This window comes from Lineus longissimus, chromosome 15 (assembly GCF_910592395.1).
Source record: "Lineus longissimus chromosome 15, tnLinLong1.2, whole genome shotgun sequence".
In the NCBI taxonomy this organism is placed as follows: Eukaryota; Metazoa; Nemertea; class Pilidiophora; order Heteronemertea; family Lineidae; genus Lineus; species Lineus longissimus.
This window is the reverse complement of record NC_088322.1, coordinates 15565720-15592975: the sequence shown is the minus strand read 5'-3', so window position 1 is coordinate 15592975 and position 27256 is coordinate 15565720. Positions and strand designations below refer to the sequence as shown.

At 43.2% G+C, this 27256-nt stretch overlaps 2 protein-coding genes across 7 annotated transcripts in view; both read right to left on the bottom strand.

Moving 5' to 3' along the window:
- Nucleotides 1–14772, bottom strand: part of LOC135499498 (prolow-density lipoprotein receptor-related protein 1-like) — a 65334-nt gene extending 50562 nt beyond the window's left edge. For all 5 annotated transcript variants that reach the window (XM_064790273.1, XM_064790274.1, XM_064790275.1 and 2 more), the window contains exon 1: nt 14654–14772. In XM_064790273.1, coding sequence (XP_064646343.1) covers nt 14654–14717 — 64 coding nt within the window. In that variant the 5' untranslated portion in view covers nt 14718–14772. The remainder of the gene's footprint in view (nt 1–14653) is intronic.
- Nucleotides 14773–18119: 3347 nt separating this feature from the next.
- LOC135499739 (sushi, von Willebrand factor type A, EGF and pentraxin domain-containing protein 1-like) lies at nt 18120–26652 on the bottom strand. 2 transcript variants are annotated; one of them, XM_064790679.1, is made up of 13 exons: nt 26395–26652; nt 25673–26023; nt 25156–25389; nt 24422–24586; nt 23883–24074; nt 23307–23498; nt 22874–23047; nt 22430–22609; nt 21916–22104; nt 20965–21168; nt 20498–20713; nt 19933–20159; nt 18120–19041 (listed from the first exon to the last, which is right to left on the bottom strand). In XM_064790679.1, the coding sequence occupies exons 1-13, from the start codon at nt 26489–26491 to the stop codon at nt 18922–18924; spliced, it is 2541 nt and encodes an 846-aa protein (XP_064646749.1). In that variant the 5' UTR covers nt 26492–26652; the 3' UTR covers nt 18120–18921. The 2 variants fall into 2 exon arrangements, with proteins under 2 accessions (XP_064646749.1, XP_064646750.1); XM_064790680.1 differs by lacking the exon at nt 20498–20713.
- Between the last annotated feature and the right edge of the window lie 604 nt (nt 26653–27256).

Sequence of the window (27256 nt, the reverse complement as noted above, 5' to 3'; positions counted from 1 at the left end):
GCCTGACAACTCATTCGGATGTTCCATTTTTTCCACTTTATGTGGAATTCGGTGATGGACACTAGTATTAGTGGGGATGGTGACTGGGCAGCCAACAGCTTGGTCATACACCCTCAATTAGCTCCAATAACATGCATAAACTGTACTGTAGATATGCCACCCCCTGTCATCACCAACAGTTTCTTATACAGTAACACTGATAGCCCGTCAGGCTGACTCCAGTCTCTCAGAAACTCTTAATTAATTGCCTGTGATTAAATCAGGACAACAGTGGTGCACTGAATCAATGTTTACAGACAACGTGAGACAACAATTCTGCTCCCAGCGGTCAATTTGTGCGCACTAATTAAATCTGTGTCCCAGCGGTATCGAATAGGTGGAAACTACTGCCAGGAGGCATTAGGATCTTCTCTCTGATGTAAAGTGGAGTTGCCAGAGGGTGTCTAGCTAATTGATGGTGACCTGGCTGGCTCCTGAGATTGAGGCGAGAAAATGCTGCTACCAGCCAAGTCCTAAACCAATCCCTCCAATGTTTTTCACCAGCCATGCAGTCTGTCCCTAAAACCCTTCTCAGGAGTTAACAGGTCCTTCACCTATTGTATGAAAAAGCAGTTCCATCGAGCATGTTAAGATTGGAATCAGAAGAACAATTAGTCAAACATGGTGTCCTGGCGATAAAAAATCTTTTTTTAGTTTTTCAGAACGAGCTATATTTTTAAACTCCATCATTAAATCTAATAATAAAATAACTGTCTCATTGTTGATGGAGTTTTTGCTAGAACACTGATAGCGTATTGAGAGGCAGTTTCCAAACATGTTGAGTGGAGCTTGTTTTCAAGGAAGCATCCTTAGGTCTGACTCTTACTGCATTGAATGAACTTCTGGACATGACAAGGCTCCAAACTAATCACACCGAGTCACATATGGCAAGGCAGATCTCACCTCTGCATTGCCAACAGTCTATACCTACCCTGCCAAACAACCTGGGTTCAATTTCCTCCCAGCCATCTGATTCGTCCCAGGTCCTCTATGAGGCTAGTTCAGACAGTTTACGGACTCCTCACATTAGATGGCTTTTCTCTTGAAGAGAATGTTTTACCAAGAACCTTTACGTATTCTTGCTGACACAGACCAGAACGTAGTTCTGCTGATAAGTCAGTCAATAACACAGGAACTCCAAAAAAATGAATTCTTTTCTTTTACACTGAAATGTTGCCAGAAGTTGCGTGAGTTCTGTTCCAAGCTCCACATGTTCTTTTAAGATAAAGATAGAGCTCGTGTCAGACTTAGAAATAAACTGGTCTCCTGATAAAAAATCCCAGTAGCAGATTACCTTGCTTCTGAACCAATTAACTGCCACTTGAACACTTAGCCTGAAACAGGTTGCTGAGTTATGGATCTGTCTAGCGAGTTACGGATCTGTCTAGCGAGTTACGGATCTGTCTAGCGAGTTACGGATCTGTCTAGCGAGTTACGGACCTGTCTAGCGAGTTACGGACCTGTCTAGCAAGTTACGGATCTGTCTAGCGAGTTACGGATCTGTCTAGCGAGTTATGGATCTGTCTAGCGAGTTACGGATCTGTCTAGCGAGTTACAGATCTGTCTAGCGAGTTACGGATCTGTCTAGCCAGTTACAGATCTCTCTAGTTTCAGAAGATTAGAGGTACATGCTTGAAACTACAGTAACTTCCACTAAAAGAAGGAGTCGCACCTTGGAATCCATAGATCCACATCATGTGTGCTTTTGGTGGTTTCAGTAACAATCACTCATGTGCGACCCATCACAGCAAAACCAGGCCCATGTTGCTGTGAGCTTGGCAGGTTGAGACGGACTGGTTGTGCGTTCACCTTTGTCTGCCTTATGTGAAATCTGAGAACATCAATATCAAGAAAGAGATCTACAGACCTCTGTATTTCACACAAAAAAAACAGATTTGCTATAGCCTGGATTGCTTACTAATATCAAATGCTCTCCAAATGTTATGTAGTGTATACAGAATCATTCCTACACGTCACTTCAAGTAAGTTTACAAAGCACAAGAGGGTAAGGAATGCACAGAGACTCTTCAAGAGAACTTCAATGACATTTCTAGAAAGTAAATTCTCAAAGGCTTTTAGCAAGCTCAGCAGTATTACAAGGGAATGTTCTCCGTGACTTTAAGATGTTGTGGAAGTCTGACAACATGGCATAAGATGGCATATGAGTCAACTCCACTATGTACAGAGACATCTCCATTGTAAATCAAGATGCTTTCAGCTATCAACAGTATGGGCTATGATCTTCTATTGACTTCAAAATGTTGTAAGTCTGATATTACAACACAAGCAGGCCAGGAAAGTGTATGAATTGGTCATGTACAGTAACTCCATTGGCATCTCTCCTGTGACATCTTGGTGGCTTTAAGTAAGGGTCTTCATACTGACTTCAAAGTGTTCTTTAAGTCTGATGACATGTCAAAAGTAGGCAAAGAATGTGTACTAGCTTGACAAGTGCCTTATGGCCTAGTGCTAGACATTGAGCAAGTATCATTTGAACAAACCAAACAGTATGACAAGCCATTGTGTTGTTCACATTGACATTTCTGTCTAAACTATGCCGGACAAGAAAATGAAATATTTCCTGAGTTGTTTCTTGATGTGCTGATAGTGACATGAACCATTTTGGTCAGGCAATAAATGCAAGGAAGGCGTTTTGGATACTAAATCTGATCAACAAACTGCCATTAAAAACAATGGGTTAATCACCACTATTGCAAACCAAATACTGCAATAACCACTTACAAATAATCCATCTATGTGATACTTTACCCAAGGCATTCCAATTGGTGGCAAATCATGGAATAATTGTCACAATTTCTATGATTATAGCGGCAAGTGACGGTAATTAAATAGAATGTGGTCAAAATATGAGGCCGACCATTTACAGGCTTTGATCTGACCTTGTGCGGTGGGACATTGGATGGTAATTTACTCAATGAATACCACTGAGGCGTAGAGTAGCACAAAACTTGATATTCTTGAGGGAACTTTATATTGCATGGGCAAATGACGGTAATTTATAGAATGTGGTCAAAATATGAGGCAGTGTTTGACCCTGCAAAACGAAAAGCCTGTGGCAACATTTTAAGGCAGGGAAACCCACTCTTCCTTGTTGAATTTCCGCCAACAAAGCGTTATCTGCGATCTGATCAAGGCGGGGTGTCCACAGCTCAATGTAATGTGACATTGATTCGCCGCAGTGATCACATCAGTTTGCAAAATACTCCCTGTTCAAAATGAAACATTAATGAGGTATTAAAGCTGGTACAAATAAGGAGCAGATATGACTATAGTGACCTGCTGAGAAAATAACATCACTCAAATTAGGAAAGTTACTCATGAAAAGAAACAGGCTAAGTGGATATCCGCAAACCCAACGTCGGACATAATTCCACGTAGGAGGCAAATCATTTTACCAAATGGCGGAGATCAAAGCTAATGTGGGCTCGCGTGTGGAGAGGCAGCAATGACTCGTACCGAGGAACAATTTCTAAACAGCCTCACATCCTCCACAGCCAGGTCATGTACCGACGCCAACACGCGCACCGGTAACTAAATTTCTGCGTATTTACCATGCAGCCTGACGTATTCTATATTGCACAAATTCATAACGCCAGAAGCTGCTCATCAACAGTCAGTTTGACTTTAATTGCATACTGGGTATTCATGTAAAATTCAAACAATATTGAAAGTCGATGCCATTCATCATCGTACGGTGAGTCATTTATTAGCTGCTTACATCTACCATCTACCATGTAATATGCTAAACCATTGCCGGGGATTTATGCATGCTACAATGTCAGGATCCAATCCAAGGCTTTTTGTATCACAATATGCAAAAGCAAAACCTTCTCGTCATGATCATTGCTTTTTTTTAACAGTTGAACTCTTTAGAACAGACTGTTAGTCATTGTACACAAAGACAGTAGAGTAGAGGGTCTCTAAGGGAAACCCTTCAGTCTGACAAATGCTTGGACTGCATATCCATGGTGTTCCCTTATGAACCTGTGGCGCTGTTTCCATTGCCTCCTTTTGTTCCCAGTGACAACCAATGGGAATGTCCAATAAGCCAAACAAAGCTTCATTATGTGTGTGGGGCTACACTAAGTCATCACATGAGAAGCAAACACGGGACAGAAGAACATTGTTCATGGGAACAATCTATGAAAACGCAGCCTTCGAGAGATGTCGCCCAGAACCCGTTGCAAAGTGGGATTGCTCGGCCACTCTCACTCTCCACTGACATTACACCCGGTAACAAATAATTCATACTTATAAAGAGACAATGGGTGACATTATGGGCTGAGTTTAGACTCGCATACTGGTGATAAATAATATACCACACTCTCAGTCTCAAGTGGAAGTTCGTAAATTGGATTTTATCAATTTTTCAGATTGGACACAATAGTAGTGTATATTTACAGATAGTTTTAAATGACAGGTCTATCAAGATGTGTATCCGTCCGAGTGCGTGTTGTATGGGATACAGGAGTGTCGAAACATGCATGGTCTTTGCAGAATATGATATTTCAAAATCTATGAGAAATTACAAAGTGTGCCCTTTTAAGAATGTCAAGTTCAAGTTCAGAGATGAATGAATACTCACGTTGTCTATTTGAAACTAAACTCAGAATTATGTTTTTGATCAGCAAACCTGAACTACCTCCCTAGAAATTGGACGCATCAGATGGGGAAGAATTATTGGAAAATGAGTTGCCAAAAGATAGGCGATGTTGGTAAAATCTTTCGACTGGTTTCTTCTTTCTTTTTGTGCAGAAGATGTTCCAAGTCCAATACACTGATCAAAGCTCTTTGAAGATGCTGTGTTCATGTCTTTTTACGATACTCGAAAGTAGCAAATCGTTTGAAAGATAATGACATGAAGAGCTCTTCAAGAACACACGATCACGACTGAAATAGCTGAATCTGGGATGAGAAGTTTTGATTTATCTTCCTAGAAATAACTTTGACTTGGGTGATTCAGGCCGACACTCTATAATTGCTTCCCATCCCATCTTTGATGTAAAAATCACACCAGATAATTCCCAACCAACAACAGGTTTTTTCACAAACTCGTAAATTTCCAGTTCAAACCACAGCGTAATTATACTATTTGTAGTTCGGGATCATGGTACTGAGATGATTAACTAATTATGTGTGGTTTTTTCATGGAAATTACATGCATTATTATCAGAGTTTTTGTATCTAATGTAACAAAACATGATGAGATTCTAGAGCATGATCTAGCCTTGATTATACAAAAGGTCACCCAGTAGCTGGAATTGAGAGAAAACATGGTAGTGCGCTGGTCTATGCGTCAGACTTGCAATCCAAGGGGCGTGGGTTCGACTCCAAACATGCTGCTAACCTGCGGTCTCCAGCTTTCTGAGGCCGGAGAAAATCAACTCATGCAATCTGATAACTCGGATGAGACACGAGGAAGACTTATTCTTTACCGGTGTTTCTTCCTATTACTTTTTTGAGGCTGCGTAATCATCCCCACATCGTTATGTTGCCGTAATCTGATGGAAACTAGATCATAAGATTAGGCTTCTTATGATCATACCGGCACGAACATTCACCTTTTTGCCAGCAGCTCAGCGATCTATTTTCATAACGTGCAATGACTGTGAAAGAAAAGTCACCGGTAGTATTGACTTTTAACCCTTTTAGATTGGTTAGGGTAAGTGTCTCGGTAATCCGATCAAAACTACTATCAGATAAGCTTTCTTTTGATCACATCTTTGCTAAGAATGCTTTTTTGATATAATGATAGGAGGCTGTGAGCTACGATTCCCTACCAAGGATTCATCATCTTCATCGGATTTCACGGAGATAACGAGGCACAACTATCGATGAGGACGACATGACTTTAACGAGATGTCTAACGAGCGTTCTCAGACGAGTCAAGTAGCCTGGAGGAATCGTTAGAGAAACGGCAGAACTCTCACAATCAAGGATCAGGAGACCGAAATTATAGTTGTCATCTGTAAGGTTCTGCCTGGATTAGAGATTTCAGAATAGGATAGCAGAAAGGCCAATGACAGATAGTTGACATCTTTTTAACATGGTTTCAGACAAGTCAACGTAGCATGCCACCACTTAAAAACAGCTCTACATGTAGCAATAGTACCAAGATTCTCCTGTCAACCTTCGCATACTGAATACCCCATCAACTCACTCAAGACACGTCTACTGATGACATTATCCCGGGCGTTCCACAGGAACTGAAGTCTGGCTAATTCACTCAAGTAGCAGCGCCAAGCTATCTACAGCATTTCGATGGGTCTGCGCCCTCATGGAGAGGCCGACTACATGTAGGGACATAATGGGAATTGACTGTGTTCTGGTGCTTCAAATGCTTAGACCTGCCAAAAAGATAACAGGGGGAAACACGACTGCCAAAAAGATACCAGGGGGAAACACGACTGCCAAAAAGATAACAGGGGGAAACATGACTGCCAAAAAGATACCAGGGGGAAACATGACTGCCAAAAAGATACCAGGGGGAAACATGACTGCCAAAAAGATAACAGGGGGAAACATGACTGCCAAAAAGATACATGAAACATGCAGTAAGATTATAGATGATGACATGGTTGACTTGGCGGTATTTCTTCAAGTGATGCGTGATGCTTGTTATGATGACACAGGCAAACAAACTGGTTTTAATGAGCGATGAAGACCGAACGATGATTCACAGGTCACACATTAATCAGGCGCAGATTATTTCTCCTGAAACGAACAACTGCCAGACAGTTTTGGTGTCAAAATATTCCTCTATGACCCAACACATGTTCAAGTCAAAATGTCAAATATGAAAATGAAATATGGAGTAGTGATAACATGCTGAATAATCAAACTCACCTATCGGACCTGTTTGTCACAGCATATGAAAAGAGAAGAAAATACAAAAGAAAGGTTGAAATATTTGGCCTAAAGTATGGATGAAATGATCCAACAATGTCAGGGAGTCATTTGGTGTCGTGTTTGACTGCCCCCCCCCCCCCCCTTCAAAAAGACAAAAACCATGTTGCTAGCTCTTTAAAGTGTGGCAATGGTAACGGAGGGGTGAACCATGCATGCAGCTATCAAGCTCTTCCACAAGGCCCGACGTGTACAGTCCTTCAACTCGTGTAAACTGGCTCGGCAACTGTTACCGAGGGGTGAACCATGCAGCAATCCACCTCTTCCACAAGGGCCTGAAGTCCTCCCAAATCTTCTGTTTGCTTGAGCCCAATTACTCCCAACACCGTGCCATCACCGCCAAGATAATCTCTCGAAAATGCAACATCCGCAATCAATACCGTGCCATCCCATCTAATGCAACTCTGAATGAATGTGTGATAACTCTAACACTCTCCTTAATTACATTGCTTTTTCAATGTTTCCATCAGAGGATATCAAGTTAACTGAGAGGTTTGACACCTGATTTTTTCCCCGAGTGCATTATGACAAACTTCAAATAATCACATCATTTTGCAGAACGAAACTGGAGTCGATTTTTCTTGGCACCAATTCATCTTCTTCTTGTCTGGAATTATTCTTACTCTACTGTAATTTTGATAATCGTTGTAATGTAGTGTTGCTTTTTACGTAAAATACATGACACTTCGTCTTGGCAGCAGTGGTTCGGCTGTAACCATATTTGATCTAGCTGACATCTCGTCCAAAACCGAGGCAAGGCACAACCGGTATATTTAAGCTCCGCCCTTGCAGTGTTACATGAGACAACCAATTCCACTAGTTTGTATCAATTCCTCAAACAGAAAGTCCCAAACTCCACATCAATCAAGATGAGATTTAGGTGGCGTGTGGTGGTATTGATTGTAATTGTCTCTGTTGGCTTTAAGGGTTTATCTGTGAAGAACAGCTGGCAGGCTTTGTGTCTTTGGAGTGATTGGGTTTTAGTGGCCTTGTTGACAAAGAAACACGAGGTATGACACCAACTCTCAAGACACTCAACTCCGAAACGAGAACTGATGGTCACCAGTCTTTTAAGGTTAGCACCATTGACTAGAGGAGGACATCTGGAAGCCTGAAACTGAAGCAGGCCTGACCTTGTAGTTCCAACCATAAGCTGCCGTAATTTCCGGTTCATGCCCATTTCGCCTTGTCTTTTTTCGCCTTTTCCCATTTTGCCTTTAAAAAATATACATTTCGCCTTCTCCTATTTCGCCTTTTCAAATTTTGCCTCTTCCCAATCCGCCTTATTCTATCTCGCCTTTGTCTTTTTTCGCCTTTTCATTTTTCGCCTTATGCTATTTTGCCTCTGTTTTATCTTACCTTATCACAAGTTGCCTTATCCATTCTTGCCTTCGTCTCAGTTTGCCATTGTCTTAATCTGCCTTCTCCTATTTCACCTTGTCCTAATTTACCTTTGTCCTAATTTGCCTTCATCCTATCTCGCCTTTACCCGCCCCGCCTTTGTATTATTTCGCCTTCTTCCCATTTCGCCTTCTTCCTACTTTGCAACAAACTTGGTGTCTTTACCGATGTTTGTTGAGTCAATCTTTCATATGAAAGTGTCTTCAACAGTGTTGAAGGGCTTCTAGGGTCCATTCGGGGGTACCCGCAACCAAAACCCGGTGGACATTGCCAAAATTACAAGTGTAGATAACTTCTCAGCCATTATAGTCATATTACATTACATACCATATTACAAAAGACTTTTGTCTCTTTTACCCATGTTTTACCCATGTTTGTGGGGCCAATCTTTCATATAAGAGTGTTTCCACGAATTATGTTTTGGTACCCTACCCAAGGCTGTTGCTTAATTACCAATATTTTCAAATCTTCATAACTTCTGAACCATCTACATGTAAGCTTACATGTATCTCCAAAACCAACTTTTGGATTGATAAAAGGCGAGGTGAGATATGGCGAAACGGGAGAAGGCAAAATGGGAAGAAGGCGAATTGACATAAAGGTCAATCAAGAAAAGGCAAGATGAGATAAGGCAGGATGGAACCAAGGCAGAATAGGACAAAGGCGAAATAAGAAAAGGCAAACTAGGATGAGGTAAGATGAGAGGAAGGCGAGTTAGGAAGAAGGCCAATTGGAACAAAGGCGAGATAAGACGATGGCGAAATCGTAGAAGGCGAATTGAGAAAAGGCAAGTTAGGAGATGGCTAAATGGGAGAAGGCAAAATTGGATAAGGCGAATAAGGTTAAGGCGGAATGGGCAGATACCTAATTTCCATAACTACGTCGTTATGTTGAAATATTCCCACCCCAAAAACAATGGTGAAACCGCAATAATTTACTTGTAGTTAGAATAGTTTAGGACTATTTTGACAGCTAATTAGGAGATTGGGACTTGACATTGATTTTATACAAAAGCTATATGTGTATGTGAACAGAATACATTGGGCACCACGGGCCTACCATACTCAATGTTCTCGACTGCTCACAAGAGCTTGACCACACAAGACTAAACAGCGATCAGCTGTACTCAAGTCCACTCGAGGCCAACTGTTTGGTGTTGTGGAGAAACACCCCTCCCATTCACAACACACTCAAAAGAATATTCATCTTCAATTTTGATGTATGTTGGGGATGGGGGGCAATTTAGCTCGTTTTTATGAGCCTGTGGCCAAACTGCTATAATGTAATGCTACTGTTCATAGCACACACACATGAGCTTGACAACTGTGCTCAGCTGCACTGAAGCCCACTCGGTCCATAACACTTGTCACCAGGACACAGCCAATTGTCCTCGCTATTTTCCAGGAAGAAAATACAAGAGAACAAAGGGAGGAAATCATGCCTCAAAAACAGAGCCGTGGAATATCAAAGTTGTATTATTCATTGTGTTAGTCATGAGAAAAAAAGATCACACATCTGGTCCAATAATGTGACGGCTGCAGGTCTCTACGTCACAGAGTCAGGACATCATTGATTGATGACATATCGAATCAATAGCTAGAAGTCGTAAGAGTGTTTTTACCAGGCACGATTGTCCAGGTGGAGCTTAGCTTCTGAAGAGGACACGCTATTATCCATGTATCGATTGGCATTATCATCATTCATCTTGAATGGTCAGAGGGTCCGTAACATACCAAAGTTGGTATTTGTAAGATTATGAATGTCACAATCCGGACCCGACAGACATAAAGGTGAATTTCAGGCTCCAAAACTTCACTTGGAAGAGAACAATGCTTTTATAAGCTGCCTTCAGGCAAGGACAAGTTGCCATGTCACAATCTGCACAGGACAAGTTGCCATAAATCATAATCTGCACAAGGACAAGTCACCATTTAGTCACAATCTGCATAGGACAAGTCATCATTTAGTCACAATCTGCATAGGACAAGTCATCATTTAGTCACAATCTGCATAGGACAAGTCCCCATTTAGTCACAATCTGCATAGGATAAGTCATCCTTTAGTCACAATCTGCATAGGACAAGTCATCATTTAGTCACAATCTGCATAGGATAAGTCATCCTTTAGTCACAATCTGCATAGGACAAGTCATCATTTAGTCACAATCTGCATAGGACAAGTCATCATTTAGTCACAATCTGCATAGGACAAGTCATCCTTTAGTCACAATCTGCATAGGACAAGTCACCATTTAGTCACAATCTGCATAGGACAAGTCATCATTTAGTCACAATCTGCATAGGACAAGTCATCATTTAGTCACAATCTGCATAGGACAAGTCCCCATTTAGTCACAATCTGCATAGGATAAGTCATCCTTTAGTCACAATCTGCATAGGACAAGTCATCATTTAGTCACAATCTGCATAGGATAAGTCATCCTTTAGTCACAATCTGCATAGGACAAGTCATCATTTAGTCACAATCTGCATAGGACAAGTCATCATTTAGTCACAATCTGCATAGGACAAGTCATCCTTTAGTCACAATCTGCATAGGACAAGTCACCATTTAGTCACAATCTGCATAGGACAAGTCATCATTTAGTCACAATCTGCATAGGACAAGTCATCATTTAGTCACAATCTGCATAGGACAAGTCCCCATTTAGTCACAATCTGCATAGGATAAGTCATCCTTTAGTCACAATCTGCATAGGACAAGTCATCATTTAGTCACAATCTGCATAGGATAAGTCATCCTTTAGTCACAATCTGCATAGGACAAGTCATCATTTAGTCACAATCTGCATAGGACAAGTCATCATTTAGTCACAATCTGCATAGGACAAGTCATCCTTTAGTCACAATCTGCATAGGACAAGTCACCATTTAGTCACAATCTGCATAGGACAAGTCACCTTTTAGTCACAATCTGCACAATCGGACTCGAAATGATAACGTACAGCGTCTATACATGTAAATAGCTATACAAGGGTTTTGAACACTGTTTATATCATATCCAAGCAAACAACAGTACGCATGTTGGTACTTCTGTGAAGACCATAGGCCTTTACTTTCCAACATCTACTAAAACAAGTGATGTTATGTGGTCTAGTTGCTCATGCAACTTGTTTACATTGTACCACTATTGATCAAAACTAATTGCTTTTAATCTCCCACAATGCACAGGTCTGTCCTTATACTGTCATATTTTCAAAGCTTTATTGGCCAGCAATATAGAGTGTGTTCATGGTCAGCCATGTGCAGAACAATGACTTGTCATGCCTGACTTCACTGAATCAACTGCTGTCATTTGGGATTGTCTGTCCCTCCAACACAGCAGGTGATGACGTCACCTGAAATCACTAGAGCTATAAAAGGGTTAACTGAAGTGGTATTTTGTAAATGACAGGAGACTAATGTATGCCTGTTAAGTCCACTACTTGTGATGAAGTCATTGTCAGCAAGTCCTTCAGTCATGTTATAGTGCCCATGTTCCAGGAACAAACACAAAATAGTATTGACATTGCTGTATGAGTGAATGAGATCACAATTTGCTTTAAAGGTTTGACCATAGTACAATTTTTGCTAGAATTTGCAATCAAAAAGCAATTAGAAGTCCTTCAAAATGAGGTAAATAACCATTTACAATATGGGAGGCTGTCCTCTGGAAGACAAAGAACAGACTCCCACCCTGGAAATTGGCATTTACTTTCTTTTGAAGGAGCTCTAATTACTTAGATTTCAAAGTTTGAGCCAAAATGGTAGTCCCCTTAACCAGAAAACAAAGCTTAATTCATCTCCCAGACATGCCAGACAGAGCAAAGGGTTAAACTTAAGTAATGAAAAGTATTCAGTGAACCATGACAGGAATGAAGGGCCTAAATTGGGACCCTTTTAAGTGCCAGGCATTGACAGTCACAAGAATAGACTCATGTTGAACATTCCCTGTAAGCTATGTAAACAGCAGAGATCAATTCAAGTATTGGAGAGGCTAGATGAAGGGAATCAATTCAAAGAGGGTCACAATAATGTCCTATATCTGCACAGGTAAAGCAGTGCCCAAGGCTTTTTAGTTCCCTGCAACAAATGGGAAATCATATGCCCCTCAAATCAGTGGAAAATGATATATTGACCTCTCTCCTGAAAAAACTTTTCCATTCTCCACTTGACTTGACATGTTTGATATTTGAAAAACTTTTGCAAAACTTCTAAGCCCTTTAGCCAACTAATGTATTTTAACACACTGATCTTCATACCAGCCATTTGTGAACAGGAAGAATGTCACATTGGCACACAGCCACAGAACCACAGTGACAACCAACATTCGTTTTCTATAGTTTTATCAGATCGTACATTCCATAAGGCTTATTTCATACATCCTGGTCTTCTAAGAGACAATCTCAGCCCTCGGGTAGTAAATTATCAGGCCACAGTTAGGGTGAACAGTACCAACACAATGACAACCTCTATTTGTACCAAGCTTCCCTCAAAGAGAGGACTTTTGAACTCAGCTTGTCTGGGTCGTGTGGTGGCACAGTGGAAGAGAATCTGACTTGTGATGGAAAGGCTCAGCCAGAATCTCTCTGTACTTTCAACTGGCCCTTGTGCACTCATCCTTGGTTTCTGCAGAAAAGTTTTATGGATAAGGCGAGGGAATGAATATAAAGCCCTTTGACAGGACAGTTGTACAGTAGTAGAAAGCAGAAAGAATAGTACATAGTACATAAAGTATAATTTTTATGAAATTTCATCATTACTTCTTAGAAGTTAGTCACAATGTTTTATGGAATTTTCAGAACACTGTGATACTTTACACAAGCAGAGGTTTTCGTCATACAATCTATTAAAGATAGATTCTATCATATCCATAGATCTATTCGATCAATCTCTTTCATAGATTCTGTGTAGGGATACTTGTCAAGCACAAACCCAATCTGACAGTGTTCAATGTGCAATATACTAGCTGGGAAGTAACGTGTTTCAGGAGTAAAAGCGAAGCCTAATTAGTCAGGCATTATTTTAGGAACTATTATCATTAACTTTGCTTCATTCATGGTAATTGGGTCATGCAGGAATTGACTAATGAGGCAGTAATGAGTAACTACAGGTACACTAAGAATCATATTATGAAAGACATTCTCAATCGTCTTCAGAGTCTCCAGGAGATCATGGAAGAAATTGATGAATTCATATTTTGCAAAAGGCAGTCAACACTGAAAGTGAAATGAACAACCGGTCCATCTCCACCTGCCAGCTAAGACAGGTCACAATTGTCAAAGCGCTGAATATTCATTCACCGGCCCAATCCACAGAAACCTTTCTGCTGAAAACAAACATCACTATTATCCCGACAGCGGCCACATTGACCATTTCAGGTCATAAGTTGGACGCTGTGCTTCCTAAATAGATGCACAGGCCTTTATTCTCAGTCAATCAAGGACCAATTCCAGGTACAACCAGGTCCTCAACTGGTTTCTAAGATTACCAGGAATTGACCTGTTTGCTTGGCCGAACAAGTTTAGGCTTAAAACTGACGCGCTTATTAGGCACTGCCCAATGTTTGTGTCAGGTCTTCTTGGACGTACTGATTAGGTGGTTGCTCCTATTCCATCACTTTCTTGAGAGGCTGCTAGCAGTCCGAGGCCACAGCTGGGCAAACAAGGCATCGCGTACGCGGTTCTAGGCCATGGCCGGATACACTGATACAGCACCCCCCCCCCCCCCGAGGTCAGGAAAACCAAACACCTTCATCATAGATCTTCACAATCAGAATTTTCAGATACACCAGACAATCGCTCAAATCTCGCAGCATTGTCCGTCTTTGGAGACCTGTTCTGATAAAATTGTTCTGCTTTTATCGACCCCAGGTTGTGTATGTGCTCGTGGACGAGGGTAATCACCACATCCCATTCATCCATATATTTGTAAGGCACATGATGAATGGTGTGGTGCTGTTTTAAAGGACTCCAGAGTCCTGTGGTCCGGGGGTGCCAACAGCCTGCACATGCCTGTGACAGGGCGACGCGGGCAGGTCGTCCTGGAGGGACATCCAAGACAGGATGTGCAAGGACATGTCCTCGGTGCCCAGTCACTCCATCTAATGGACAAATCACAGAACATAATAATACGCGCAAGAGAGTTTATTATTGTGTTCACTAGCTGTTGGGATGCCCCTTTATGTACTACTGCATTGTAAGGTAAACAAACAGAAAATGCATGTGGTAAAATGAAAGTTATGAGAGATAGCTTTCAAAACTACTTATTATGAAAGAAATACTAACCCGGCTGGGCCTTGGCAACTCCAACCCACAGAATGAATAAACTGCACGTTAAATCCAGCCACATTTTGGCTAGAAATAACTTATAAACAGGTATTCCACTAATATTTTTCAAAGCTAGTACCCTCTCCAACAAACTCCACATGCAAATGCTGTAGCAAATTGATCTCACTTCAGGGTAACGCTTGAACAGTCACTCTCCTGATGACGTCATACTGCGGGATTTTCCAAAACTACCATGTTGTCATCGATATAGATTTTTATTGTGCTCCAGAAAGCCCGTGGTGAACCTATTCGCCCAGCGAGGACAAGATCACTGGTATAAGGGGGGGGGGGGGCAGTAGAGCTATCTTCACAGCGGATAAATACCGATGCTAGCAGGACAGGTCAGACTTCTGCAGCCAGGTGAGGTTGGAAGATTTGTGTTCGGATATGTCCTGGCGGCAAGCACAGAATAAACAACAAAATTGAAACATTCTTTCAAATAAATACTTTAATTCATTTTACATCATGGCACTGTGAATAAACAATATTGGGCATAACCTATGATATAAACACATGTGAACGTTTGGAAAGAATAGTAAATTACTGGTTGTGTTTTTGGATTGTTCCTTGCTGATCACCATCCTGAATGCCCGGGTTTATCTTAAATCTTGATAAGATGCAAAAAAAATAGTGGGAAAGATGGCTGATCATCAAGTCTCTTATTGACAATCAATTGTTGGTATTAATTTTAGCCGTGTCATGATCAAGGCAGGTCTTTCTGAGAAAATGTTCGATGCTCCTGCTTTGAAATGATGTAAAAGAATAATCCCATCAACTTGAGCTGTCCACTGAAGATTGATTCCAATACTTGACTTGCCAATCTCAGCTCGACGCCGAACTGCAGCGCCACTCGCGGACAAAGATAGAACAACTCGACATTTTTTTCACCGGTTTTCTTGCTGCACATGCGTACCAGCGTCATCTTTTGTTGATTTCCGCTGGTACGCATGCGCAGCGAGAAAACCGGTGAAAAAAATGTCGAGTTGTTCTATCTTTGTCCGCGAGTGGCGCTGCAGTTCGGCGTCGAGCTGAGTTTGGCAAGTCAAGTATTCACTAATAGATCCTTTCAGCATCACCATCCACGATCGGATGTCTGAAAACAAGAGAAAAGAGTCAAGCACAACATCATTAGTAGGCCTACCTGTTCGTTTGAAAACAAACAATTCGGTTTCAAGTCAAAACATCCAGTTTCGGACTAAATGCCTTATAGGGAGATTATTGGCATCAGCACAAGTGAGGTAGGCAAGATTAAGCTACACAAAATTGCCCGTAAAAGTCATTCTTGGCAATATTTTGATGAACTTGCAGTAAGTCTTCTTTGCACATCTTCGTCGCTACTTTTTCGATGCTCTTTGATATAACTTTATTGAAAGACTCTGATATAACTCAGTCAAAATAACTTAGAAATCTTCCTGATGAATGCTCCTTTGTTGCACGACGCTGCTGTGCCAGACACTCCGGACGCAGTGGACTGGCCTCGCCCCTCACACCTATGAGATAGGATGACGAAATGGACTGCCGTGGGAGTCTACTGTACCACAGCAGAGGCATGCATCGTGTAAGCTTGTTACCTTGGTTAACAAGAGGTTCATCCCTAAGTCAGAGACAATGCCAGGATCGCCAACATGGCCGCTGGGCGAGGGAACCTGTGGAACTTTCAATATAAAATCTGAATTACGCATGCAAAGACATGTTTTATCAAAACTACTTTTTCGCAAGATTGCCAAGAACTTGCAAAAATCTCCTTAGTACATCTTCGTCGCGCTCTTTTTTCGAGGGATGCTCTTTTATATTACTCTCCAATCAAGGAATGTGATGTGATCAGGTATTCCATACTCATTAAGAATGCCGTTTGGTATAGATGTTGTCGTTTTAAAGCAGAGAGTCTCTGTGTATGCTGTCGCTCAGCGATCCTTACCTAACCTATTCAAGGCAACTTCCTTTATTTTACGAGGGCAATATGGCCGCCGAGGGGTCAATTTGAGGAGTGGCTTCACAAATTTGCCGATCAAAATAAGGGGACGACATAATGCGACAAAGCTAAATACACTTTGTAAGCTAACACGCTGAGTAAAATTACTGAAATATTTGAAAAATTTGCAACCTACCTAATCTTGAGCTTCAAAAAGTCGAACAGAATAGAGCGCTGACTGGAGCGCAGCTCGCTTGTTGAAAATGGCGGGGGAAATGGCGCAGTTGGATACATGGCCAATCAAAATCCACGGAAAGGTTACATCATAAGAATACACATATTGATCCTACTTATACATCTATTCATGCGTGGAGGTGTCACCTCTGACAGGACCAAATGTCGCGTGCCGGTCAACGGAAAAGTACCAACGCATTCGCCCCTTTTGGCGCTCTTTGAAGAAAGTTGCGCGTGCCATAATTTAGAAAACAATTAAAAACAAAGCTTTATTCTTAAGCCACGAGGTGTAATAGCATCGGCAATAGCATTGGCTATAGAGTTCAAATATGCGGATGGGTTTTGTTGAACCTTATTATGCCTTGTTTAAAGTCTTCCACTCCTCCTTCTTCAACCTGCCTAAACGAGTCACTCCAAATCGAAGTCGTTTCGTTCCCTTGGACTTTTGTTGGGGTTTGAGAAAGTACCCCGGGAAAGTACAAGTGGCAAAGTAGATGTGATTTCTAGGGTTGTCAAATCTACAAAGAAGGAATCGAAGCAAAATACAATTTGTAGTGTCTCCTCCATGGTTGTGACTGTCTTCGGAGGTTGTGTGACTTTACAGTGTAACCTGAGACAAGTCACTCGGATATCTAGTTGATCGGTCATCGAGAAACCTTAAAACAAAACGTGACAGTTTTTTCCTCTATCAAGTAATATTGTCCAAGACCTGAACTTTTATTCTAGCATAAAAGTTATTTGATGAACTGACACTGAAAGGTAGAAATCCCCCAAGGAACAAATCTGAAACTTCCGCCCCACCCGTGGGATTCTCTCTCGTCACGTCATGAGCACATTGAACTGCTGAACTACAAGAAAAGACAAGTGACCTGCCGAAGATCACCGATGGCCGAACGATTCCTTCTTTGTAGCCCTGGAAAGCACATCTACTTTGACACTTGTACCTTCCCACAAATGCAATGAATATATTTGTACATGTGGAGTTTATCTATGAATTTCAACTAATCTTAATTCATTGTACCAGGTACTTTTTCAATCCCCAACAAAAAGTCCCAGGCAGCGAAACAACTTCGATTTGGAGCGAAACGACCGGGGGCGAAAAGGTCAGGCAGCGAAACGTCCGGCTACCACCTAAACTAACCGCTAAACTGCCATGGTTTTTCCTCGATATTGATGTCTGCGGGCCGGGCTGTCTTGTAGGATGTGCCCTGGTGTCTGCACTGAAAGGCTTACACAATATGACGCCAATAAGAGGGGTCCTATGATGAAACACTTGTATGAACAAGGAGTCCTCGGGCGGGACCCGGGGATGCGTGTATTTAAAAAATTTCCATTTCCATTTACATTTTTGATGCGAACGAACCAGACATTTAAAAGCTTTAGCTCTTTATATTATTGGCATATAAAAATATTTTTTTACAGTAATCAGTCGTCACATTCCTCTTGGACGTGGTTCTGTCTCTGTCACAATCACCAACTTCGTCTTGGACGATAGCTAATGAAATCAAGTTTATCTCTGGCACAATCACCAACCACCTTCGCGTAGGATGTGACTTTGTCTCTATCTCTGTCACAGTCACCAAGCACCTTCACCTTGGATGTAACTTTGTCTCTGCCACAGTCACCAACCACCTTCACCTTGAAGTGGTTTTTGTCTCTCTCACAAACACCAAATTCATAATAATAACGACCGGTCAAATGTCCTTGAAGGCATTGTAGGAGAGAGGATTATGCGGGTGATCCATCAATTCCCGTCATCTTCCCAATGTTAATGGGAACTTGACGGTCTTTTGGAGTTGTAGTAAATACGAGAGCTTGACGAGAAGATGACAGTCGGTGGGTCTGACAAGAACGATTACAATACTGTGTGTCGTCAATTTCTCGGGAAAAGCCATCAGATGGTATTTTATATGGAGCCCGGCAAATTTCCATCTCATCCAGACCACAATGAGCTGGCATAAAATGTTGTCCTGTATTTTCCAAAACGGGGGTTGTCCCAAGCGCTAAGAAAGAATGGTGCCCTTTAAATCGCCTCGGCCCTTCTGAGCATGCCTGGTCCCTTGAATGCTTCTATCGTCCGCTAGAGAAATTCGGCTGGATATTCATAACACTCGTACGGTTCTTTCTCTGGATGATTCCAGCAACACTGATCACCATACTTTGGGACCTTGACCCCTAGAAGGGCATACCAGGTTTGGTCCTGAAAACGTATAAGAAATTTGTTAGTTATTGGCTTATGAGACACAGACTCCTTTCTCTGAAACTCCTATATCAGAAACAGGAATCTGATGAAAAGACAGTTTGTACGAGCTGGCATTTCATCAACCGGCTGCGGAAACGAACCATGAACCTTCGACCTCACGGCGGATACTTTACAACTAGGCAGTTTTCGGATTACCCCTCCCGAGGATGATCCACAATCGAAAACAAGCATTCCGGCGACTTCGTTCGTAGGCAGTATCAGCATTGGTGCAACTATTATGCCATCTTGAACCACAATGTTTTGGAATCGCTAAATCACTTATCCAAAATCTCGATAGTGGTGACGCAAACGCATGAGAGTCCGGATGCTATCACGCCGGGTGGCGTGATATTTTTGCAAATACAGGTTGGTACCAATGTGTACATCAATCAGCCAATCACAACTCGGTAACTTTCAGTTACTGACACAGTATATATAGAGGGTGCGCGTATAATCGATCCGTACGGCGGTATAATCACGATGGGTATGATGATGTACCGATTTTCGATTGCCAGTAGCTGGCCCCGGTTGCCTACCACGCCATAGATCACTGGATCGAATCCCACCAAACGCGACGACTTTGTAACCTTTTTGGTAGAAAATACAAGTCCAGACATTTGTGACGCCATTCGAAAGAACCCTCCTGTAGAAAAAAAAACTCGCACTGACCTCAGCCCATGCCTTTGTCATCCTTTTAATACTCCTTAGTTAAATTTTGTCTTGTTTTATGAATTTCGCAGCACACCTGCGCCCAGAACGTGATTGTGTAGATTATTCTTGTGCGCAGTATTTGCTGCAAAAGAGCCGGGCACTCACGTTGATCAGTACATTCGGTGTAACAGTGCATACCTTTTCATGGCTCGTCATCCATCCATAATCCTCGGTTATCTCACTTCTATAGCAAACTTCATCTTTACGCCATGTGTCAGTGATACATTCCCATTTTATATCTCTGTTTAAATCACAACGTCGGTAGTCCCACTTGTAGTAGTGTTCTCTCCATAGGGGGCAGCAGTCCTTCTTGCGGTCGTCAAGGAATGTGGCCCATTCTTGGCGGGTACGAAATATTTTTCGATCTGAAAGGAGAACAGAATGCGAATATTTATCCAGCAACGCTCTGAAGTTAGAGTTTTCTTTTGAGATCTTTTTTACAAGTGCATATGATTGACCAGGGCCTTAGGCCCTACTGACTATAGCTCTTGTTCATGGCAGTTCAAAAAGTAGGAGTGTCGGAAACTCCGTCCTGATCATGACTATGACAAACGATGGCGCTGTGACTGTGGCAACCCTTCATCAATGCGTTTCAATCTCAACTCGCTTCAGTCACAAAAGGGAATAGATATTGAAACTGTTTTGCAAATGGAATTTTGAATACGCTCGATCAGGGCCAGTGATAGGGTTACCTCCAGCTCACCTTCACAAAAGGCGTCATCAGCATTGTTCCAGGTTCCGTCATTCTGGCACAACTTCCAGATGACGCCATCAGGTTCTGTCCCCCTCAGCTTATAACCATAAAAACAGCTTATGCGATACTCTGAGCCGTACGCGAACTCGGCATCAGTCACGCCAGTGCCACTGCGGCGTGTCAATTTACCGTGCTTTGGAACTGTCAGTCCGGGACAAGTCATGGCTGCAGTAGAGACGGAAGGCTCACGGTAATTTGCAGAACGTTATGCAGCGGAACAAATCTCGTCGCATGACATCATGGATTTCAACTCTGTTTCTGCCATGAAATGCCCACGGCTGACTGCGCGAAGACCAGTACCGCGGACAAAACATGTGGACTGAGGTGGGTAATACAACAATGCGAAATGCGCCAGTGTGACAGCTGCGATATGGTTCAACCAAGTCTCGATGGTTTTTGATCGGTTTTTGCCTTACCTTGGCACTCGGCCTGTTCGTCGCTCCATGTCCCATCGCGCTGACATAGCCAGAGTAGCTCCTCGCCAGGCTCTTTCCCTTTGAGCTTGTAACCGGGATCACAGCCTACGGCGTACCCGGTGCCGAACTCCATTCCATCATCGGCGTTGCCGTTCGGCTTTAGAACCCCGTGGGCTGGGGGTGTCAAAAGGGGGCACTTCACAACTAAAATGATATTTAGCGATGTTTGTTGTCTTAAATGAGATTATTTTGCGTTAGGTTATAGGTCTACCTAACGCAAAATAATCTCATTTAAGGGCTTAAAACGAGAGACCCGTTCGGGTGTCGGGGTACACTCATATCCCACTCACTTTGCTGTCAGAAGCCCTCCACCCAATCATGGCCATGCTTTCTACGCTGAAAAAGCATGATAGATGTCTTCCGATTGGCGGCGCCAATACTGACCGGAAGGCTTGAATTGCTACTCGAGGAAGAGGTGAATGGACTTGGTGCTCAGCGGTGGTGAGAATGGTTCACCAATTATGCTGTTGTTGTAAAATTATGGCTAAAAAATGAGGCCCTTGCGCCCACCACTCGGCTGATATAAAAAAGATAGTAAAATTGTTACCAGCATTACTCACTTATACCAGAGTCTGCTGATACCGGACGTAGGGATGCGTTTGAACGTAAAGAAGGTTAAAAACTAGAGGGTTATGCGACCACCACTCAGCTGATATCACTCCATGAAAGATGGTGAGAAAGTTTTAACTTTCAGTGAGAAACGCCGATGATAACTAAAATTGTTACCAGCCTTACTCACTGATATTAAAGCAACAAAGAGTGAAGCAATTTTGAAATACATGTACCATACAGAAAACTAAAAACTAGAGGGCCACGGTCTTGTACTTCGCTGTGAAATAGGGATAGCACTATGCTTGCGCTTTAGTCGAGGGAACTGGTACTTTCACTTACTTTCACAACTTGGTACACTCCTATCCCACCCCTGGTTCCCTCCACACGTCAACTCCACAGAGTCAGCACCGGAGAACTTATACCCTCGGTCACAGACGTACCGATAGATGGAGCGGTACTTCCAACTCCATCCGCTGATGTGTTCAAGGGTACCGTGGGGAATATGCGGCAGGGCAGGGCAAAGGGCTTCTGCAAATATAAAGGGACGTTGTCAGTATTCCAATGAGATGTGGGCGCCTGAGAAGGGCTTGATTACGACAGCTGGACACGGCCGGGCTTTTGTACTACAGGACAACCCCCGCTCCGAAACATTGAACTATTGACACATCCAGTTAGTAGAACGAACGAGATGATCCACGAAGTCGCAGTGTAAAGAATGTAGTTCAGCACTGAGACTGAGACGATGTCTGAACTTTGCAGCCATGTTTCACAAATGCAATAGTCTGGTAAGGTGGTGTGCTGTGATGACGTCACAACAGAACGAGTGACCCGGACGCATTCTTTTTCAACGTACCTTCACACCTCATACCTATGACAGTCCATCTCCTGTTCGGTTGGCACACCCTGCTAGTGAGGATTCCAGACGTCATCTTGAACCCGGGTCGGCATTTGTAGTTCACGTAATCACCGAAACGGAAGCTGTTGCCCTCTCGTATGGTGTTTCGGATACTGGATGGCGTGCCGCAGGACACAGCTGTGAACAATTCGCATAAAACGAAAGCATGTTAAACTCTGTGCATGTATATGTATAAGTATATATATATGAACCAGGAAATGGTCAACACTCATCTGCCGTTATGGCAAAGGAGCCGCTACTCGACAGATGACGAAATTATTGTATGGAGGTTGCTTTTAGCCGATGCGTTTGACACAACCGGAACGGTGAAAGGTTGCATACATCTTTAACCGATTATAGGAAACTCAAGTTCTTAATTTGATGACGTTAGAAAGAACTTACTTCGACAATGAAAGTCAACATCGGACCATAATCCACTTTTTGAGCAGGTTATCCTACTCTGGCCAATCAGCATGTAGCCAGGAGAGCACCTGTATCGAATGACTTCACCCTCCATGTAGGCTTCCGCCGTTGGCGCGAATGCATTGTTGACGATAGGTGGCGCACTGCATTGTGCTGTGGATGAAATCTAAATGTGACTCGATGACACACATATTAGTTAGATGATCCAAACTCTGTTGGAGCAAATGAAATTTAGATGCGGCGTCTCTAAGGACCGCCCGTCATTACTACACTCTCCAGGCAGTGATTCCTGTCATTTCATCAGTGTTTACAAGCTCCTTAAAGGCCACTGGACTTGGGCTAAGACCACCAGGGAGGGGTGGCTAAGAGTTGATTGTCACATCTACCATTCTACCCCGGATATGATACTCACTCATCTGAATACATGAGCTACTCTCCCCGCTCCAAGATCCATTCTCCTGGCACGTTCTGTTGGCTGAGCCTTGGAGTGTGAACCCGGAGTCACATGATACCTTGGCCTCAGTTCCTGGCAGGATGCGACTGGTCGTCAGACTGACTGTGCCGTGAGCAACGACACCGAACACTGGGCAGGCGAACGGCTTGTCTGGAAGAAAGGGAATATCGATACACCGGAGAGATTCAGCAATATCGACGACTTCGTCTTCGTACAATAGTCATAGTTGGGTTCAGCATATCTACGTCCCCGTTTTGTCACACTAGATCAGAGGTTTCAGCAATATCTGCGACTATACCGTCCGGCCGTCCTGGCCCTCTAGTGAGTTTGGCACATCTGTACGACTCTGTTTGCCTCACAAAGAGGTTTCGAACTACATGTACCTACGACACCGCCGATATCTCTGCCTAATAGAGAGGTTTCGCAACCGAGGCTCCGCTAGTCCGACCTGCCGCACTATCAGATCAGTGAAAGCTCAAAAAGCGGGCTGATATTCCCCACGTTGGAATCGAAGAGGAATAAAGGATGTTTTACCTAAGACACATCTTGGTTTCGGCATCCATTCTCCCCTCACGCAAAAAATAGATGTTCTGTCTGTCAGATGGGTGAAGCCTGTCTCACAAGTAAAGGTGGCGCTGGTGCTGTTTCTGACCCAGGGCCCGGAGCCCATCTTGCTCGGGTCGACGGAGATGTTCCCGTTGGGGAGCGTGTTCGTCAGGCAAGAGGCTGAAAATAGGGGTAGTGCAATGTGTGGTGGGATGACAAATACATGTAATATAGAGGATAAGATATCGTTCCAATAATGTTGATCCTGACCCCCAAAAGCTGAACATTAACCATCCTCGTGGTTCTCTCGATATTTCAAACCGTTATGATGTTGGAGTGAAGAAAAGAACTGAATCTCAGGATGAACATCAGCGTGGGCCCAAGATTTGCTGAAGAATTATCCGCCTGAACGCACCTTGCGTAGGTGGAGGACGCTCAAAAATCGTCAGCAAAACGACCTCTTATTTAGTCTCCATGTCATCAGAATCAGTAGATTTCCCGATTCTTGAGTTGGTTCACATGCTCACCCTTGAATCGGCAGAGAGGAGGCAGTGCCGACCAGTTGCCTCGTTCGCACTCCAGACTGGGGCTCCCCACCATGATGAACCTATCGTCGCAGCCAAACACCACGCGGGACAGGCGACTGAAGGAGTGAATGAATCCGTATCTCGGCTTTGTCAGTTTGGGACATGCTGAAAAGGAAGAAAGACAAACAGGTTGAGTTCTGGTACGGGACACCTTTAAGGACTTTGAATCAACACCACGATTGATATGCGGTTGCACAGGCGGAGTACAATCCTCCGTAAGCTTCGCAAAATACGGAGACCGAAAGCCAGGGACAATTATTGGTGAAAGGTTCGAAAATCATCTAGAAAAAGTAGCGCGGGTCTCATTCCTTTGTCATCCTGAACTTCAGTGTAACTCTCGGCACTAACGTGGGAGCAGCGTTCGACTGACTCTGGTATTCGAGGATGGTCCTCAGCAGGCGATTCCAATTCGTGCCGCAATATGTCACTTGACATGGTAATCTCCTAGCCTCGCCATTGTTAACGGTTGCTTAGTAATACTTCCACCGTGTACTGACTCTGCCCTCTTCCGTTTGGTCTCTTCTGGTAAGAGGCAGCAAATGCAGCGAGTCCTCCCATTAGGAGATTGATGACGGGTGACTTACCCAGATGCGCGACAGCAAAAGGAGCCGATTAAGTTGTCAATACGATGTGACGGCTCCAAGTTGATTTTTGCAAAAAAAGCCTACACAAACCTATTGCATTGGTGCACTTTCCTGTTGCATCCCATTGACCTGTCTCATTACATCTGATCACCAATGATGGGACTTCAGTCCCTGTAACATCACTCAGTCGGAATCCATCCTCGCACCTGAGACAGGCGGTTTGGTTCATGGGGACGAGGTCGGTCAACGTCGTGTTGTCATCCATGTCATCGCAAATGCCACCCGTCAGTTTAGCGTTTTTCAGAGCTTTCGGGTTGCAAAGAGCTATAAAAAGAATACATGTACTTTGTCGTGAAAAATGTCTGGTGAGTGTTACCGTCATGTTTGTGACTACGCCTTCCTCATGTCTGCTCCATAATCAACTATCATGCATATTTTGTAACCACTGCTGACTCGACGGAGTGCAGGTTGTTGTGATAAGTTCTGCCTTCAAGCTGAGGTTGCTGATTCGGTATTTTTTTAAAACCTTGTAAGCTGGGGGGGGGGGGGGGGGCTCACACACAGCATATTAATCTATTGTACGGAATAGTAGAGACTTTGCACTCACCGGGAGAACACAGTGTCGACGTGTCTTCACTCCACCCGATGCCACAATCTGCAGCAGACGATTTCTGACACGTTATCACCCCGGTGAAGTTCGCCCGGAAGATGTAACCACGGTTACAGCGTACCGTCATTCGGGTATGTTGAGGATATTTGGGAATAACATTCCCGTTCGTGTCGTAGTCATAATTTCCGTATACGGACTCAGAACCACCGACGGTGTCGTCTGCTTGACCATAGTCACCGTAGTCGCCGAATGGTGTCGCAACAGTTGATTGGATATCCATGGAGACAGGCAGTTGTTTTGCCTCCCCATTCGTGACATTGGGATGCAGGCATTGAACATCTTGAACATCTTAAAGAGGACGCAATGGCAAAATATTAATCATCGACTTTGTTTTTCTCCAGTTTAGTACGATGGAGTTGAAACGAAGTGTATACGTTTACGTCCAAGGTTATTAGTCTAAACTGCACTATTGTCGTATAATAACGGATGTCTTTACCATCAAGGTTGTGACAAGGATGCATTACGTTAAAGTCCACGGTTGTGACGGCACAGAACTGGTTTCAAAATTGACTTAAGACAATATTTCTCTCACACTATGCATGTCGTCAAGATGACCCATGATGACATTTCCTTAGCGAACAGCCGGTGTAATAGTAGCTAATGTTCCCTGGAAAAAGAGGCCCTCCCTATTGTTCGGTTGCAAGGAATGATGAACCTACCTTGGCAGTCAATGTTATCTCCAGTGACAGCTTGAACGATGATTGTTACGCACACGCAAACAGACAGAAAAGCCCCATCTCGGTAAGACGTGTCCATTCCGTCCACACTCCTTGGCGCTGCTAATCCAGTGGATACAGTCACAACCCAGTAATACTAACGGACACACTTCTGGTCTTCTCACTTTATCTTAGTGTGATGGTCTATGCTAGAAAACCGGCACGAAACAACAATCAGCAAAACTGAGCCTATCAGACCACAAAGACTATCAAGTGCCTGAATGACCCATTATCTCAATATCCGTAATGACATCATGATTATGGCAGTTATCATTCATTATCACCAATTCCAAGAAGTTAAGTGTGACAAATTTTGCTTGGTAAACAAAGTCGAATGATTGTCCTCGTGTTCAAAAATACGGATACGGACTCTTCTGGATCGAGTGGACATCTTGACACCAGACTTGTTTTACTCCTTGATATATCGAGAGGCGGAGTATTGAAGACAACTGTGCCATGAAGTCAAGTGGATGGGTGATTCATTGCGACAATTTTAAAAGACAATGTACACTGGTCGATATTTTAGCAGCAATGGATCGCAAGTGCGACGCACACTGAGCAAATCATTGCCAGTTACTCTCTTAACTATTGACCTTGGTTGCGACGTGAGCGAGATGAGACAGTCACAACCAGACCAGATCAAGGTAGGACGCTCAATCGTGAGTACTGTCTGCACTGTGAGCGAGATGAGACAGTCACAACCAGACTACATCGGGCTAGGCTGCTCCATCTTTTTTACCATGGTGAGTTGCAGGGTTGGCGCGCCCGTTCGCATTTTCGCCATTTGCGAATGCTGCACATGAGC